At 35.7% G+C, this 17067-nt stretch overlaps 1 protein-coding gene across 6 annotated transcripts in view; it reads right to left on the minus strand.

The window, feature by feature from the left end:
* Nucleotides 1–17067, minus strand: part of COL11A1 (collagen type XI alpha 1 chain) — a 172188-nt gene that overhangs the window by 43542 nt on the left and 111579 nt on the right. For all 6 annotated transcript variants that reach the window (XM_026067285.1, XM_026067286.1, XM_026067283.1 and 3 more), the window contains 6 exons: nucleotides 16864–16917; nucleotides 15838–15945; nucleotides 14975–15064; nucleotides 14635–14688; nucleotides 2833–2940; nucleotides 936–1043 (listed from right to left, as the gene is read on the minus strand). In XM_026067285.1, coding sequence (XP_025923070.1) covers nucleotides 936–1043; nucleotides 2833–2940; nucleotides 14635–14688; nucleotides 14975–15064; nucleotides 15838–15945; nucleotides 16864–16917 — 522 coding nt within the window. The remainder of the gene's footprint in view (nucleotides 1–935; nucleotides 1044–2832; nucleotides 2941–14634; nucleotides 14689–14974; nucleotides 15065–15837; nucleotides 15946–16863; nucleotides 16918–17067) is intronic.

Raw genomic sequence — 17067 nt, forward strand, 5'->3', positions numbered from 1 at the left:
GTTTTAAGCTGCAGCTTCAAGTGTGAAAGCCTGAAGGAGACAATTCTGCATTGACCAATCGTATGACATATTAATCCACATATTGACTGCTATACTGCAAAGGACAACAAGACCTGGCTTTGAAGTATAGTGCAACTGAGCTTTAAATAAAGGAAATTGTGTTCCTCATGTCACCTTCAATATGAACTAATAATGAAAGTACTCTGATTTACAGACTAATCTAACTGTACATGACTGAACAACTACTTCTCACTGTTATGTACAATATTTCAAAACTTCAAAATTATTCAAATTGCCAAGAAACCATGTCATAAAAAATTATTTTCTTTATACAATAATAAAAGAAAATTATGTTAAATCACAGAAAATACTCTCTGTTGGTAACATAACAACAGTAATTCATTATAAACATAAGACTCAAAGTCTTTACCTTCACACTATGTTAACTAACAGAACAGTGCTGAATCAAACGAACATGCAACATGATCCTGAAGGCTGCTGTGTTCTAAATTCTGTCAAAAGTCAACAGGATGTCTCTGCTGTGAATGATTTATTATGACACCCTCAGCCTAGCAACAGTGGTTCCRAATTGTTATACATATCAAGAATGTCTCATCTTACTCATTCAGTAAGCCAAGTTTCTAAAATAGGCAAAAATCAAATTTGACATCATGTTCCTTGATTTATTTTGCTACACTTTCATCCTTGTTTTTTTGCCAATATAAATGTTTGTCTACTAGTTCTTGAACACAAATTCTGACTTCCTGTGGCATCCGTCCCTCAGATATATAATAGTTTTTTTTCTGGGAGGGGTGGGTGGGTATTCTTTTTTGGTAAGAGTTGATTAGTTGCCATATTTATTGTGAGGATAGCTATTGCCAGAGAACCGTACTCAAGGCCTCAGAGATGCACTAATGCCAATTATAAGGATTCACCTTGTCACCATCTTCTCCAGGAGAACCACTTGGACCAGCAGGACCAGGGAGTCCTACAGGACCCTGTACTCCATCACGTCCAGCTGGACCTTGAGGACCTTTTTCACCCTGATTTTGAAGAAAAGAAAGTCATCAATATTATCACAGGAGACTAATGAAGATTATAGTACAGTGCAGATAATACACTACATAGCTGTAGTCTGAAACCACCCAGAGATGTTCACACACATCTGATAAAGTTCATCATATAAAAAGAAAGGCATTTCAGCCTATACTGAAACTATAGACCAAGAAAGATCAACTGCATTCCCCTGACAAATAGCCCTGACATTTTATTGTCATCATATGTGAACTTCATGCCCCGRTGACTCTAAAAGAGTTAACATGAGAGATGAATTTAGACACTGTCTTCAACTATTTATTTCTCACAGAATCCATTTCAATGAATGGTAATTATCTTTCATATTTGTACTAGAACAGTTAACCATTTTGCTTCCTTCAAAAATTTTTTTACATACTTTAGGGGCACAGAAGAGGAAAAAAAACAGGAAGAAGATTCTTTCTGGCATGATAGAATCTCCCATGGATGCATATTTGCAAAGTCAGTTCATCAACTATCTTGGCTGCAATCCCCAAAGGAAATAACATAGTGGGTGTAGAAATGGATATGCTAGAGGCAAGAATGCAGTTGTACATTATATTGGACTCTTGCTGGTGGATAGTTCCTTGATATCTGGTTGGTTTCAAATCTGTTCTAGCCTGTACCTGGGCCAGAGCAGAAAATAAGAGCACTTCTGGCTGCCTGACAGCTCCATGGTCTCTATTCAAGTGGAAGCTAGATGCAGCAGTAAGTTTAATTCCCAAGCTCCTTACTATACTCCCATCTCACACAACTTCTAGACAATTGGTTTGCTAATATTCAGAATCATCAGAAAACATAACAAAAATAGAGGCCATACTCTGTAATACAAGTCTGTAAAAAGAAAATAAAAGCTGAGGCATGCCTCTGTGACAACTGGGTGATACGGCTAAATTCATTCCATCTTAAAAATCAAAGGCATCTTGTCCTAACTTGGAACAATAAATAAGTGGATATAAGTTACCACCGGGGTTAAAGACACAAACTTTCTGAAACCTGATCTTAACATGATGCTGTTTTTGTGGGGAATTCAAGTGACAAAAATCTCTGCTATCCACAACTACTGGGAAATGTTTTGGTTTTGTTTTTCACCCTGCATTTGCTGATGACGACTTTTCCTTTTCCTGGCTGTTTAAAGGGTAGAGTCCAAAATCATGATTTGATTTTAGGAAAACATATTTTGAGGTTCCAGAAGCTGAATTCAAGAAAACTGAGAAGAATGATGTTACCCAAATGTCTGCAAAACTGAACTTGCCTTTCATTCAAAGAAAATCTGATGAGTAGATTCCAAAATGAAAATAAGCAGGATGAGATTATTATGATGCATTATGATACATCAAAAGCTTAAAAAAAAGACAAAAAGAAAAATTAAAGAAATTTCTCCAGAAAAGAAACCATTAAGGGAAGAGAATGCATCAGAAAATTATACTCAGTGATAATGGAATGTGATGACAAGCATGCTTGTACTGTAATGCAGAGTGGCTGGGTATAAAATTTTAATGAAAGACTGCTTTGACAAAATATTTTTGATTATATTCACTCACCGCTGTGATGATAATGCATTCAGTCCTTCTTGGGTATTAGAGAATATGACAATAAATGTCTTACTATTTAATTAATTGCAATTATAAAAGGAGTAGTGCAGGTATTTTGGGGATATGTTCAAAAGGCAAATACTGGAGTGGGAAGAAGTAGTATTCTGGAATGAGTAGTAACTTCTGTGCTTTGACAGTCTTTTGTGACTCTGTGATTACTTACAGGAGCACCCTTCTCCCCTGCAGGGCCTGGAGGACCCTGAGGTCCGGGACGACCAGGTAGACCAATTGGGCCAGCAGTACCTGCTGCTCCACGTTCCCCTGGTGAACCCTGGAAGGAAATGAAGAATTATAAGAGAATTCTGATGTAGCCCTGATAACCGTTGGTGTTTTTCATCACGCAGGTCAACACTCTTAATTTTTCATTCATCCTTCTATATGGAAGGATACACTCAAAGTTGAATTTCCTCTGTTAGTGTTGTTCAATTGTTTCAGATCAAACTTCATTTGTAGTTTAAAATATTTTAGACAAGCAAGCAATTCTAAGACAGTTCTTAGTGGTGTTTAGTTAGCACAAAAGAATCTTCCTGTGTTCCTTAACGTTTCAGTGTGCTCACAAGAACATTTGAAGTCATTCTGTAGCATGCTGTGACTCTGTTTAAATAGTAGACAATACCCTACTGGTTCATTTAATCTATTACCAGTCAAGGGCCCTTTGATTTCACACCTTTAAGAAAGACTTATAAAATAGGTAAGAAAACTGATGTCAGAGATAAGTATTTATTCAAGGTATTGCTACATTTGCAATGTTGCCTGTAACATCGTAAAAGTTGACGGAGAAAAGCTTCCAGAAAATATCCTGGCATTAGTATTTCCAGGGATAAATTACTCTGAACACAACACTGGACCAAGGCATGGTATATTCCTAAAATGAGATTAACAGCTGGAGAATGTGGTACTGAGTGCAGTACTAGCAACAGCAGGACCAGTGATGATCAGGTTAGAGATCAAAGTAAAAATGATATCCGGTGTGCTAGTGATAATTGTACTGCTAATGGCATGAGCAACATTAAAAACAAATGCTAAGAACTGTTTTATTGTCCTGAAAAATGTCACTAACACAGGAGACATTTAAAAAATTGTATCAGCCACTCACTGAAGCCAAGCTGTCAGTAACATGACTGACTGTCAAGATCATCATTAGAACTTACCACCCTAAAATCCTGCTTTAGAATCAAAACATTTTTGCTTTTCTTTTTTTCTAATAATTTGCTCTTTTGATGGCCACTTATGATTCAAAAAGATCTCTTTAGGTATAACTTCATTCCATTATGGTGCAAGAATTTTTTTTTCTTTTTAAAAAGAAATTCTAAATACATCTAATAACAGTGGCATCTATTAAACTTGTTTCACAACTATTAGACAAACTGTGAAGAGCAAATCCTTCCTTAGTCTTTGCAAATGCAAATTAAATGCAAATTAAAATTAAAGGAAAAGATAAAGTCCTGACTATTCTTAAAAAAATACAGATTCAGTTCAAAAGCTTTTTAATTCCCTCCTCAAAATCATGTCTTATTCTGGAAATTTTCTTTAAGTGAAGGATTGATTTTATAACATTGCAATACTTGAAATGTTAGAAAGTGGATTATACCACAAATTTACTGTCCTATTTTAAAGCCTCAACTTCTGAAGATACTGAAGCAATCTACATGTAACTTTTATAAGTATCTTTTGACAACAGAAAAGATGCCTGTTCATATTCAATGAGATTCCAGTTGGTAGATTCAGCATGTGTACAAGTGAAGCCAAAGTCTGAAAGAAGTAACCTGAAGTTCACACTCAACGTTATTTATTCAATACTAATTTGAATTTACTCTTTTCGCAAATACCCTTTCCTGTATTTTTATTAATGCTTTATAAGTATTCCTCATAATAGGAGTGTGCTTCAGCCTGTTTTCAAGACATTTCTTTCCTCTGTGTTTCCATAATACAGTAACATACTATTTTGATGAAAGAATATTCCCCATATGAAAACACAGAACTAACCCACACCACAACCAAAATTTTTGGTCAGGTATTATGCTGCACATTGCTGCACTGATCAGTAGTTTTCTGCATTTCAGTCCACCCATATAAAACTCTATTGAAGCATAATTATCATTTTGAAGTGTGATAAAGAGGAGGCTTGGGTGCCCATATTTTTAGATAATGACAGAAAGCATCAAAGAGCTAATAATGGACATAATAGGGGAAAAGACAGGTGCTGTATGTGGGAAAAACACTGAAATGGTGTTTTTCAAAACATATTTTTACAGCAAAGTTGCATTTTTACTGTAATACTGATATGCCTCACTTCTGAATGAATGATATGGTTCTTATTATTGTATTCCTTTAGTTGTCTAAAGAATTTTTTTTGTATCTGAGGCTACCAAAGCATGCATTAGTGAAAACTTAGTTTCTGCCTTCCCTATTGGTTCTTCCTCTTGTGGCAGTGTAGGTGTTGTGCAGGGTTTATGGCCTTTCCATAAGAAGCCAATGTTTCTTTTAAATATGTAAATGTGCCACAGACCGAAGCTCCATAGCTTTTCACAAACTGAGCTCTGCCTGTATGATTTCTGCTGAATTGAGCAAAATGGAGAATGACTATGTACATAAAAATCTAAATCTCTAAAAATCTAAAAATCTCTAAAAACATAGAGGTACTTAGGTTGGACTAATTTGTTCCTGTCTTATTTACTGCTCTTTCTATGAGTACAGATGGCATATACATTTAATTGGCAATGAAGGAGGAAAAGGAGAGGAAACAAGGTGTTCTGATACTAATAAGCCTTTCTAAAAACCTACAAGGGCATACATAACAGTATAGATTAGAACTTCTACCCAAATAAATGGCATTTTAGAATCAAAACGTTAACTTTTGGCCAATCCATATTTGTTTATTCTTTGGTCAAAAGCCAAAATGTGCAGTAGTGATTTTAAAACCTTTTGGCAAGCTGGGTTAAATTCCAAACAGTTATCTATAGACAAAAAGTTCTCTATAATTCATTAGCAAAAAATGGACACCTGGCTGGTGGTGCATAGTAGCAACAAAATGACAGGGAGCAAAAGAGTTTGCCRTAACATTTAGACTTGAATTTCTAATATCTCCTTGATCATGTGGGCAGATTCTGGCCAAGTATTCTTCCACGTTTGTTCAATGGATTCATAATGGCAGCAGAAGCACAGGAGAAAAACCTCCTATATCCTGATAAAGAGGTTAACTGCAATCTAACCTGGCTGCTTCCCATCTCCCCACAAGGGTCAGCAAGGGCAGGGAGGCAGATGCACGATGCTGTCCTGGCTAGAGGCAGGGACTGGCAAATGAAGGAGCTTCTTTGTGTTATTTTGCACCAACAGTGGCTGAGAACTTCAACAGGAATTTCAGCTTTGCAAGTCTTGATTCCTCCTGAGGATTCAAGACATACATCTTTGTTATTTCCTTGTGGTGCTTCTCAGAGTAAATAGGGCAGCATGGGAACAAAGACAACTGAGTATTCTGTTCCATTGTATTCTTGCAATGGGCTAGTCTTACTCTTACAAGTCGAATGGGAAGGACTCTGTTTCCCTAACAGAATCACACTTAAGGTTGAAATAGAGAAAACAGGCTCGTATGAACCAAAAATAGTGGAGATTATGCATTTTGCTGGTTTAAAATCTCTTTTCACTAAAGCTAAAATTACCTTTATTGTAGTCTATAACCACAGGATTTGAACATTTGCTCAGCTGCAGAAGTTAATTACTACTATTTTTCCATTTTAAAATATAGGTTCTATTTTATCGGAAGCAAATAATCTTCCAAGTTAAATCATGGGATATTTAAATGATATAAAACTTGAAGACTCTATATTATATAGACTTTGATATAGTTTAATATAGAAGAGGTCTTTTGAAAAGAGTCTATTCTTTGTTGAAAACTTTATTATTTATGCTTTCATTAAATATAGGTACAATTCAGAACTTTGAAAAAATTGGCAAAATTAATATGAAGCACAGACTGGGTTAATTGGTTAATATATCTTTTCTGATGCTTCCATAAGAAATAAGAAGAAAAAACTTAATTTAGTGGACTTAATCTGAAGCATAAATAGTTCTATGAAAAATAATTGAATAATTTAAAAAATGTCTATTCTCTGCATGCTATTTGTGTCACTAATAAATCATGTCAGGAAAAAATCTATAATATCATGCTATAYAGTCATCACGTTGCTTAGTGGAGGGCAACTGTTTCAATTTTCCTTTCTTTTTTAAATAAGATGACAATATGAAAGAAAATTTTAAAATATGAAATACAGATAATAACAACTGGAAGAAATATGTTTTAAAAGCAGGGGTCATATGGCTTCTTATAAATATTCAAAAGATACTGTAACCCTCAGAAAATGGGCTAGGCCCAGCTGCATTTAAGGTTACAGTCAAACTCTGAGCAGATCCTGTTTTGTGTGTGCAGCTTCCAAGCACTTCAGGTCTTCTCTCCACTTCCGTTTTCTTTCCAGAAAAACACATCATCCTTCACCAGAATTATCCTCCTCTAAATCTTCTCAATATCAATAGGCAAGAGGAACATCCGTCTCACACTGTGACGTACTATGAAACTTCTGTAGTGATGCTGCTGAACAACCATCATGCTCTAATTTCTTTCTTTTAACTGATAAAATTGGCAAAAAAAATTCACTCTCCTTCTTCCATCTATCCAATCTTTTTTGACACTGCATGAAGAACAGCTAGTTCTAATCTGCTATTTAATTACCAAAAACACCTTACAAGAGACCCAATGATCCAACTCTCTTTGTGTGACAGTCCTCTATGACTACTGTCGGGGTTAATTATATGACACAGCCTGCAGCTGTCATTCATGTAACTGGTCTAAATAGTACATTTGTGTGCAATTCATTTTGGTTTCTCAGTGCCACCTTTGCTGATTACTAAGTAAGAGAGCTGATAGAAGATTACCCTTCCACAGGCAAATTGACCTGAGGAGGCGCAGCATGTCCGCTCCTCCCGGAGCAGTGGGGGAAGCTGCCCTGAGAGTGCGTATCCACATGGAGACTATGGCCCTGCTATTCTGCAAGGGGGCTCGGACACTACTCTAACAGGTACACGCCATGGTGGTCAGAAAAGGCTGCTCTGTAATGGTTTGTAATTCTATACGGAGTACAGTAGCTTTCCTTCTAATCCCTGCATGCAGGCAGAATGTTCCATTTTCTGTTGTTCTCTCACAGTGAAAATATATGCTCTCAGCATATGGAGGTACAATTTCTTTTTAATACAAAGAGCCTAAAGCTAGACTTCTTAACCCTTTGGGGATCTAAATCATTGGCTCTTATCGCCCAAATTTCTGGGACCTATTTGCTTTTCTGGAGCTGAATGAGAGATGCAGAGTGCTTGGATACAGTACTAATGTTTTAATTCCACTTCTTAAATTTGTAAATAACTTTAAATTGGGATTACTGTGCTGCTGTTTCTAATATTACGATGAGCAGTAATAAAGGTAACTTACATGGCCTTAAATTTTCTTCTCTTTCTCATTCTAAATCTTTTTGCTGCCAGTATTAAAACAGGATACTCGTAAAAATCTCAACCATTTTGCAAAGTCTATGCCTCACTAAAAACACTTCTAAAGCAAGATAAATAAGATTCAGGAGGAATTTGTAAGTGAAAAATTGATTTGGGAATGGACTTTCTGGAAACTGAGAAGCAGAAAGAGCTGTCCTCTCCTTCTAAATCATTTAGATCTTTCACATCAATTGAGCACTGTTAAAGACCTGTTTGTTGTAATAATATCTTTCCCTAGCTTTTCAGCTTGACACCTATAAGATAGTTTATAACACTTTAAAGTTATTGGTAATCTCAATCTTCCAACTGATATACTGGAAGTGGTACATCATGGAATGGATAAGTAATACATATTATAGACTGAGACTCTGAATAGGCATTTTTCCCCCATGTTTAAGCAAGATTGAGTCTGGCTGTCTCTTGGAATATTAAAATTTGAAGGTGCTTTTGCCTGTAAGGGCTCAGTTTCTTACTCCTATTCATGGCATGGTTTTCCTGGATTGATCCCACTGGCGTAACTGGTACTTCCACAATAAGGTGCTTTTCTCTCTAGATTACTGTGGCAGAATAGAGTGTTGAATGGTTGCTGCAAGTGCAGAAAGCTGAATGGTTGCTCCAAACCTTTTTGCAAATTATTTCAGTAAGATCTAATTCTGCAAGACTGTTCAAATGGTATTTGTGCAGGAATCATAGATGATTTTTATTCTTCCAGGTGTTTTTTTGAAAGTCTGTGTGGATGCCTGAGTTTGAGTCCTATTTCTGCTCCTTTTTTTTTTTTTTTTAACTTCCTAAGACTTCAGTCAATTCAACAAAAAAAAAATCACTTGCCTGCAGCCACACCACCATGGTCTCTGATCCTGTCAGAACTCATAAGCTAAACAATTTCAGGTCAGCTCATCAGGAGGATGCAAGAATAGAGGGAAAAAAAGTGCAAGTAACTCACAGATCTTTCCTACATCGGACAGCAGACACTAACAGTGGCCATAATTTCTGCTAGCTCTTTTTACTCAGCCAACCTTTCACATGTATATTTGCATGCATTTTTATTTGTCACACTTAAATTTCACATGAGTCATAAACAGGAAGTACAGATGCTGTTATCAAGAATCCTCTTATTTCTCTGTGAGAAAGACAGTGTAGACTCAGATCAAAGAAGAACACATTAAATTATAATCACAACTCAGAAAAGCATTTTAGGCAGGTCCTTAAGTCTGTTCTTCTTTTGCCTAACTTTTAAAACTTGTAAAATAATGCTGTGAATGATCATGTGATAGAGGGGTCGGTGCAGCAGAAGCAGAGCTGCTGCCAGTATATATATGTGCTGAATTTCTAAATTCTTGCTTGTGCTATTTTTGTAGGAAATCTGAGAAAGTCGTAACTAAAGACATTCAGTTTCTTATACTGATTTTTTCAATGCCTTGGCTAAAAAAATAGAAAAGTTATGTAGAACAGATGAGATGATAATAGTCTCTTCTGATCTTCAGAAGTGTGAACCATAGCTCTACATTCTCTTCCTAAATTTCTCTCTTTTACTCTCTCTATGCTTATTATCTTTTTTTGTCACTTTGCCCCTTCACTATGAAATAATCCCCTTTTGCTACTAAACTCCCTACTAACCTGTGATCTGTGGTACTCACATCTTTGAATCTTCTTTTTGTTAGTGTGTTGGKTTTTTTTTAACTTTTCTACAGAATCGAAATACTATGTTCTTGCCTTGTATTTCTCCTACACAGATTATAAGCTCATTAGTGACCTTGTTTTTATCTCACTTTCTGTGAAGAGATACGTAATTTAGGGGCCTTGTATGCATTATGTAATAGTAGAAATACTTTTTAGTGATGGTTAACAAAATGCTCAACAAGTGAACATCCCCATGACTAAATAATGTTATCAGACAGAGGAAGATAGCTCTAATTCTGGCAATGCTGCTAACTGAGTAGTCTATAGCTGGCTTATTCACAGTCCTATTTGGGCATCCTAGCTATAAATGAGCTAATGAAAAGTGACTGCTTGACATTCCAAGGAGCTTTCTCTCATCAGCATTCAGCATTCTATGCAGTAGTATGAGAAGGGAAGAAAACAAACAGAAGATAAAGATAAAAGATAAAAGACAACTGTTAAAAAAAAAAGAAGAAAAAGACCTTGCTCTGGAGCACATTCATGCATCTCTTTCTTTTGTCCAAATCCCTCTAAGCACAGTAATTGGCATGCACAATATTTGGAATAGCCATTTGTTTGGTATGCTTGCAGATGTAGGCACTAGCCAAATAAAGCTTATGATTGAGTACATGTGCTAGTTAGGAGCAATTGGTATTGGCAGGCAATTGGAGGAAAATCATCCAGTGGCATGAATCTTCTTATTATTACAAATGCCAAATGCAGACTCCACTATAATTACACTTCTCATTACTGCATGTACCCTCCGTTGCCTAAAAATAGACTGGAAAATATTTTGGGACAATTTGATGCTCATGGTCTGCTATGAACTACTGTGAAAAGAGTGAGCTATTGTGGTTTAATTGTGGTCTTTGCAGATGTACAGAAACCTGGTATTAGGTGCACCTATGCATCTTTTTCACTGGAAAGCACATCCAAGATAAGAAGTTACTAATTAAAGATGAAATAGAAAAAAAGCCTACTGAGAACTTCTGGAAAACTTGTAGGTCAACTTGGTGTTGTTTGTGCCTCAAATATCCTGTTTGCAGGGCTATTATCCTACAATGAAGTCCACGAATACTTGGCAGAAAAAACACTAATGAAGACACACCCTATACGAAATAGAAAATGTCTCTTTCCACTCTACCCAAAATACCTGCTCCTATTACACCTATTTCTCAAAAAAAGATTTGAGAAAAACATGAAAAAAATTCTGAGCTTCCTAAATAATTCTTTGTCTACATTATCAGGAAGTGTGACCCCAAAAGGAATGGACTTGTACAGTGAACCAGCTGGTACTGTGCTCCTGACACCCTTATTATGTGTATTTCTGGAATATACTTCATGCTAGCTGTGGTCTGACACTGAACTCCCATTAGTGGGAATGTATTAGAGGTAGTCCTGGAATTTCATCTCTGGTTTAGTTTCACATAAAAAGAAAACAGTTCATGTGCTACAAGACCACTTCCTGGTATGAACCATGAAAGCATGGTAATTGGGGATGTTGAGACATTCACCTCAAAAAGGCATTGATGTTCTGAACTAAAACACTAATGAAGACACACCCTATACAAAATAGAAAAACATGGAAAATATTAATTTAAATTCAAACATGTGTATAACATAATTCAGACAACCATAACAGGGTATTTGCTTTTGCCTGACAGCCTTATGTGAGGTGTATTTATAAGAAACTATATGACAGTAGTGGCACGGCTACGGTGTGAATGGCCTGTCTGGGAAAGTGGGGTGTGTAAACATGTCACGAATGCCTGCGCTGCATGGTTTCTGCAGGCTCAGAAGAGTTTCAGTTCATTGCACTAAGATTCAGCTCATCTGCTTGGAAGCTGAGTCCAGCCTTAGCTCCTCTCTTAATAGAAAATACAGACATGACCTTTAGATTGAACAGACTATTCTGGTCTGTGCTTTCTTGTTTCTGATTTATCTTTTCTTCTAACAGTTCAGCTTCACTGGACAGAGTGGGATGGTCTTCCTTTTGACCCACCCTACCAGCTTCTGCTTCATTCCCAGTTACCTGAATGTTTGAAAGCCTGAAACTAGAAACATGATGGCTATGTGAGAAAAGTAAAGATATATAAATTGTATATAAGTAATGGTGTGTGGGGGAGTGGTGTTACTGGAAAGAGTTCAACAGAGGGCTTTTTTTTTTTTTGTCTATTGGGATACTTCTTGTATTTCATATAGCATGTATTTTTAATGTCAAGAAAATCAAGGGTGCCATAATAGATTGAACATTATTATGCATGCAGATGGACTATTACCTCCCTGTGGAGTTACACTGACCTCAGTAGAGTTCTGAATTATATTTCTCTGTTTGTGCAGATCTATTTATCAGATTCCAAACACAGATCAGAAACATTTTATATTGCAAATAATTAATAAAGTAAGGGAAATACCAGTTCACAAGTAGCAACTGTGTGGAAATAGTCAGGTTACAAGTTTTTTGCTGTCTAATTGTGTTTTGAATTTTATTGGATTTAATTTCTTTTTCTTTTAGTCATTTTGATGGTATTTTTAAGTGGAACGTATTACTGGTTATACATTACAGCTGTCAGTGCAGAGAACAGGAATAAGGTAAAAGAGGCAGAAAGCTCAGGAGCTTTACTTAATTTCAGTGCCTTTTGAGAATGTGCATGTACTGCATTGCATTAAGAACTCTACATCCAAAATGCAAGTTTTTGATTTAAAGAAGAAAAGCTTAAAGGTATTAAGAATTCAAGAACTAATTTTAAGAATTCAAGTACCAAGTATTAGGAAATCAAGAATTAAAGCTTAAAAGTATGCTACAGCAGATCTTTTCCAATCATATAGAAATAATCCAAAAGCAAGAACTTTTCCATTACCTTTCTTTCCCCTGTTTAATGCATTCTAATCTCAATATGAATGTAGGGCTATGGGGAGCTTTATTGTTGAAATACATAGAATTTCAGCTCCTCTATTACTTTTCTGCCTAACAGAAATAGCTGCGCTACTTTTTTCCCCCACTTCAATAGCACTGAATGAAAGAGAGAGCTGAGTTGACTGGACGGTTGTCAAAATCTGCACACTTCATGTTTGGAAATAAGTGTACCATGTTCTGAATCTCAGTGCATCCTTGTAGAACTTCCTTTGCATAAAAATGACAACAAAGAGTAGGCTACTTTAAGCAGGTATTTCAAATACCTTTCAGTTGATAATTACCAGAAACTAAAGTGAAAGAGGCAGGAGAGGTATAAATAGTAGAAGTCCAAACATGAAACAAAATCTAAATGTAAATAACTGTTGACCCTAGCATTATCTAGAAAAAATCTACCAATATTAGTCAAGGGAGAATAACTTATTCTTTTTGAAGGATAAGTACATGTCATTGCTTTTTCCTCTATCTTAATCATAAAGGAAAAACAACCACAACACAAAAAGTTGGCAAGCATACTTTTATGCATATGTTGACACTAAAATCTTGGGAAAGAATATTACTGCATGACAAACAGTTTTGTTGGAGTACATACCCAGACATAGTTTGGTAAAATGATTTTACACAGTTCTCATTAGCCAGGCAAACCTCATTCGTAACAGTTTCACTGGGCCTGTTTTTAAGCATGGTCCACACAAGAAGTACAGTGAAGATAAATCCTTCAAAGCAATGGGKGGTTTTCAGTAATGGTATTCTTTACATTTCTTGAGTAATTGTATAATGCATCATCTCTTTACATATTCATAAGATGGTATTGTTTATGGGCCACTCTTCTTTTCTTGCATGATCTATATTCCCATGGATTTCAGTGAAAAATCTGGAATTGCATATTACTTTTTTCTGAAATAAAAGTCTTTTTTTACAATGCTCATCATACTTTCTTAAAGTTCTTAAGGTTGCTCTACAATTTTTCCTCCTTCCTACAGTATCTAAATTTTCATTGAAAAACATTTTTACAGTGAAGCTAATACAGCAAAAATAATGGTATAGTATGCCTGCTGCTACATCCTTCACTATACCAGTTTTAAAGCACTTTGACATAGGATTAGGATGTGTTCCTTTCTTTAAGACTGTTCAGTTCTCCAGACTTAGGGTGAAAAATCACAATAGATTCTGTGAGCAGAATCTATTGTGATTTTTCCAGAATTTTTTGTGTCAGATTGTAAATACATAAAAAAAATTATAATAGCTGAGGAACAAAATAGACTGTGAGACATTTTCCAACTATATGGAAATTACAGAAGATGAGCAGAATACTTACAGTTTTTTTTCTTTATATATAAAACTTTCTGGTATCACAACTTAAGCAAAAAGTATCTGTTTCATAATGAATTAAAATGAACCACATGGTTTAAAAGATTAGATGCAACAGTAAAGATGAAAAAGTAATCATGTAATATTTTTAAAAGCTAGTTTAGGCTATGCAGAACACCAGCAATAGTTGGGTCAACTGTATGAGTGAACTGCAGTTGTACAAAGGGAACATAGCATGAGTCCAATATCCACTGTCTGTCGGTTTTCCACTACCAAAAATCTCTTTTGTTTCAAAAATAACTTCTGTAAGTGGCAAGCATTGAGCAACAAGTCAATTTTATACCTGCTGATAGCAGCAAGCTTCAGATATGCACAACCTTCACATTCCTTACGATAGGCTCATTAATGTGGGCGATTAGTAGAAAAAAATTATTGTTCACTTTGAATGATATATATTTGCCTGCTGTTTTACAGACTGTGATCAAAATATCACAGCATGTAAAGAATAAAAAAGGTTACTAWGTCCAGAAAATTATGACGTTTACTTACAACTGGGCCAGGTGGGCCTTGTGGACCTTCCCCTCCTTTCAGACCAGCTGGACCCTAAAAAATGGAAAAAAAAGCCTATCTTTTAGACTGGAAAATTCAGGAGTTATTTTTGCAACGTATGTAACAGGAAGAATGTAAAAATCCTAGGACAAGCGACTGAATAAATTCTTTCTTGGCTCTATAGCCAATGATACTTAATACTGTTGGTACTTGATTTGTGTTCTCTTATTGCATTCATTTTTAAACACATTAGAAGGTTTCATGAAATAAGAGTGTTAATTTATTGTTCTCTTGTATTCTTATAAACATTGTGTCAGTTGCTCTAGTACTTATATCATACCTGAGCTCCTGGAAGGCCTCTTTCTCCAGGGAAACCACGGAGACCTGCTGGTCCATCTTTCCCAGGAATACCTTGAGGGCCTGGGTCACCCTTTGAAACATATTGCAAGTTGATTAAATAAAATTTTAAAAAAATGCTAATGTTAGTCATTAAATGAGTGGTGAAAATGAAATACCAGACCCTGATTTATTAATGACAGAAAAAGATTATGCCCCTGCCTATTTACCCACCAATTCTTTTATGATCTTCACTACTCTAGTTTGTCAATATGTTTAAATTTATAATAAGCTTTAACAAAATACAGTGTTAGGTATAGCATATAAATAGTGAAAAACATAGCAAACCTTTTGAAAGGTATATTCATAAAGAAAGTTATGATGTCCATTTAAAATGAATGTTTGAATAAAATTATACAGTAATTAGATAAGCAATTTTTTTTCTTTTTTTGCCCAACAGTGGCCAAAAAGTAGGCTAAGAGATATATTTCATCAGTGAAATTGCACCATGTAGCCAGTACTACATATATCTATCTATATCTAAATTTCCATGTACAATTTTCCACTTAGATGTGATCATGTCATTACTATGTATTTCCACAGTTAAAGTGTGGTATACATATACTGCTTTTTTTTTTAATTACAAAAATGCTAATTATTAGTTCAAGAGAATTCTCATTGTTTTAAAGAGAGCAGAAGCAGCTCTGAAATAGGAATCTTCCAGTCTTTGAATTCTTACTGGGTGAAATGTGTCGATCACAATTTTATTTGGTATATTCTGATTTTATTCTTTATGTTCTAGGACAATTAGAAATGTTATCATTTTATCTGCCCCCCTCCATTTTCTTTCTTGAAGCCACATCATACCTTAGCACCTTCTTTTCCTGCGGCACCTGGGAGACCTTGTTCACCTGGTGGGCCAGGAGGACCCGGATGACCTCTTTCCCCAATTGGGCCAGTTTCACCAGTAGGACCCTAAGCACAAAAGTAAAAACTTCCATCATCTTGAGGTATTTAATGTCTTTTTTGAGGGGGAGGAGGAGGAATCTTAATATCCAGCTGTTCTGAGTGTCTGTTACAGAACAATATGTTCATTGGTTAGCATACATTCCTCACCTTCCCCTCCAGGCAAAGCTGACTTACAAAATATCTTTATCCCATAAAATAAATCTTGCATTGCGTTCTGCCTGCAGACAYGTCTGTAGAGCTTCCACAGAGTGAAATCCCGATCTTGCTCCTTAAGCAATGAAGGTTTAAAAATACAGTGCTTACGCACATATGAGAGGACGTTACAAAAAGGACAGTGGACATGCCTCTGCCTGTCTTGAAATACTGATGTTTTTATGAATAATATGAATTGGAAGGTAGGAGAGTTCAAAGATATCTCTTCAAATTCACTGGCAGAAAATTTTCACTGCTGAAATCACCTAAAAAAGGCCATGGAATTCAAATACCTAATCCACTAATTTTACTGCAAATAAGTAAGATCAGATCAAATTAAATTTTGATAGTGAATCTCTCCACAACCTAAAAATGACCAAAATTTGGCCTCTGACAAAAAAGCCACATAATGTATTGTTCTTTGTAAACTATTTCATGTTAGAGATCTCATTCTGCATTCTTGACTTCTGCAAATCATAAGCTTTATGATCACATGAAGAAGTCATGACATAAAAAAGTGGAACGGTAACCCCAGTGTTTGTATATTTTGTGAAATCATTAATTGCTAAGTATGTCTTTCTAAAATTGTTATACATCTATTCATGCTACCAAAGTTGATATATCCATCAATATTTTCATTTTAATGCAGCTGAAAACTGCCTGATGCAGTAGCTATAACATAACCATTAAACATTAGTATTATAAAGTTAGATAGGAAATTGAATGATGTACCTGAGGGCCAACAACACCACCAGGACCAGGAGGACCAGTTTTTCCTTGGAAACCCTGAGAAATAACCATAATATACTATGTTACCCAGGACAAGACACAGAAGAGCAAAACTGGTATCTGTGCTGATATGGAGAAAGGGAAATTCCATGTCACAGGTTCCTTCTCTCCAGGAACTGAAACTGCAATATACTTTTTTCTTGTGTA

Source organism: Apteryx rowi, unplaced genomic scaffold (assembly GCF_003343035.1).
Source record: "Apteryx rowi isolate R43461 unplaced genomic scaffold, aptRow1 scaffold_258, whole genome shotgun sequence".
Taxonomy (NCBI): Eukaryota; Metazoa; Chordata; class Aves; order Apterygiformes; family Apterygidae; genus Apteryx; species Apteryx rowi.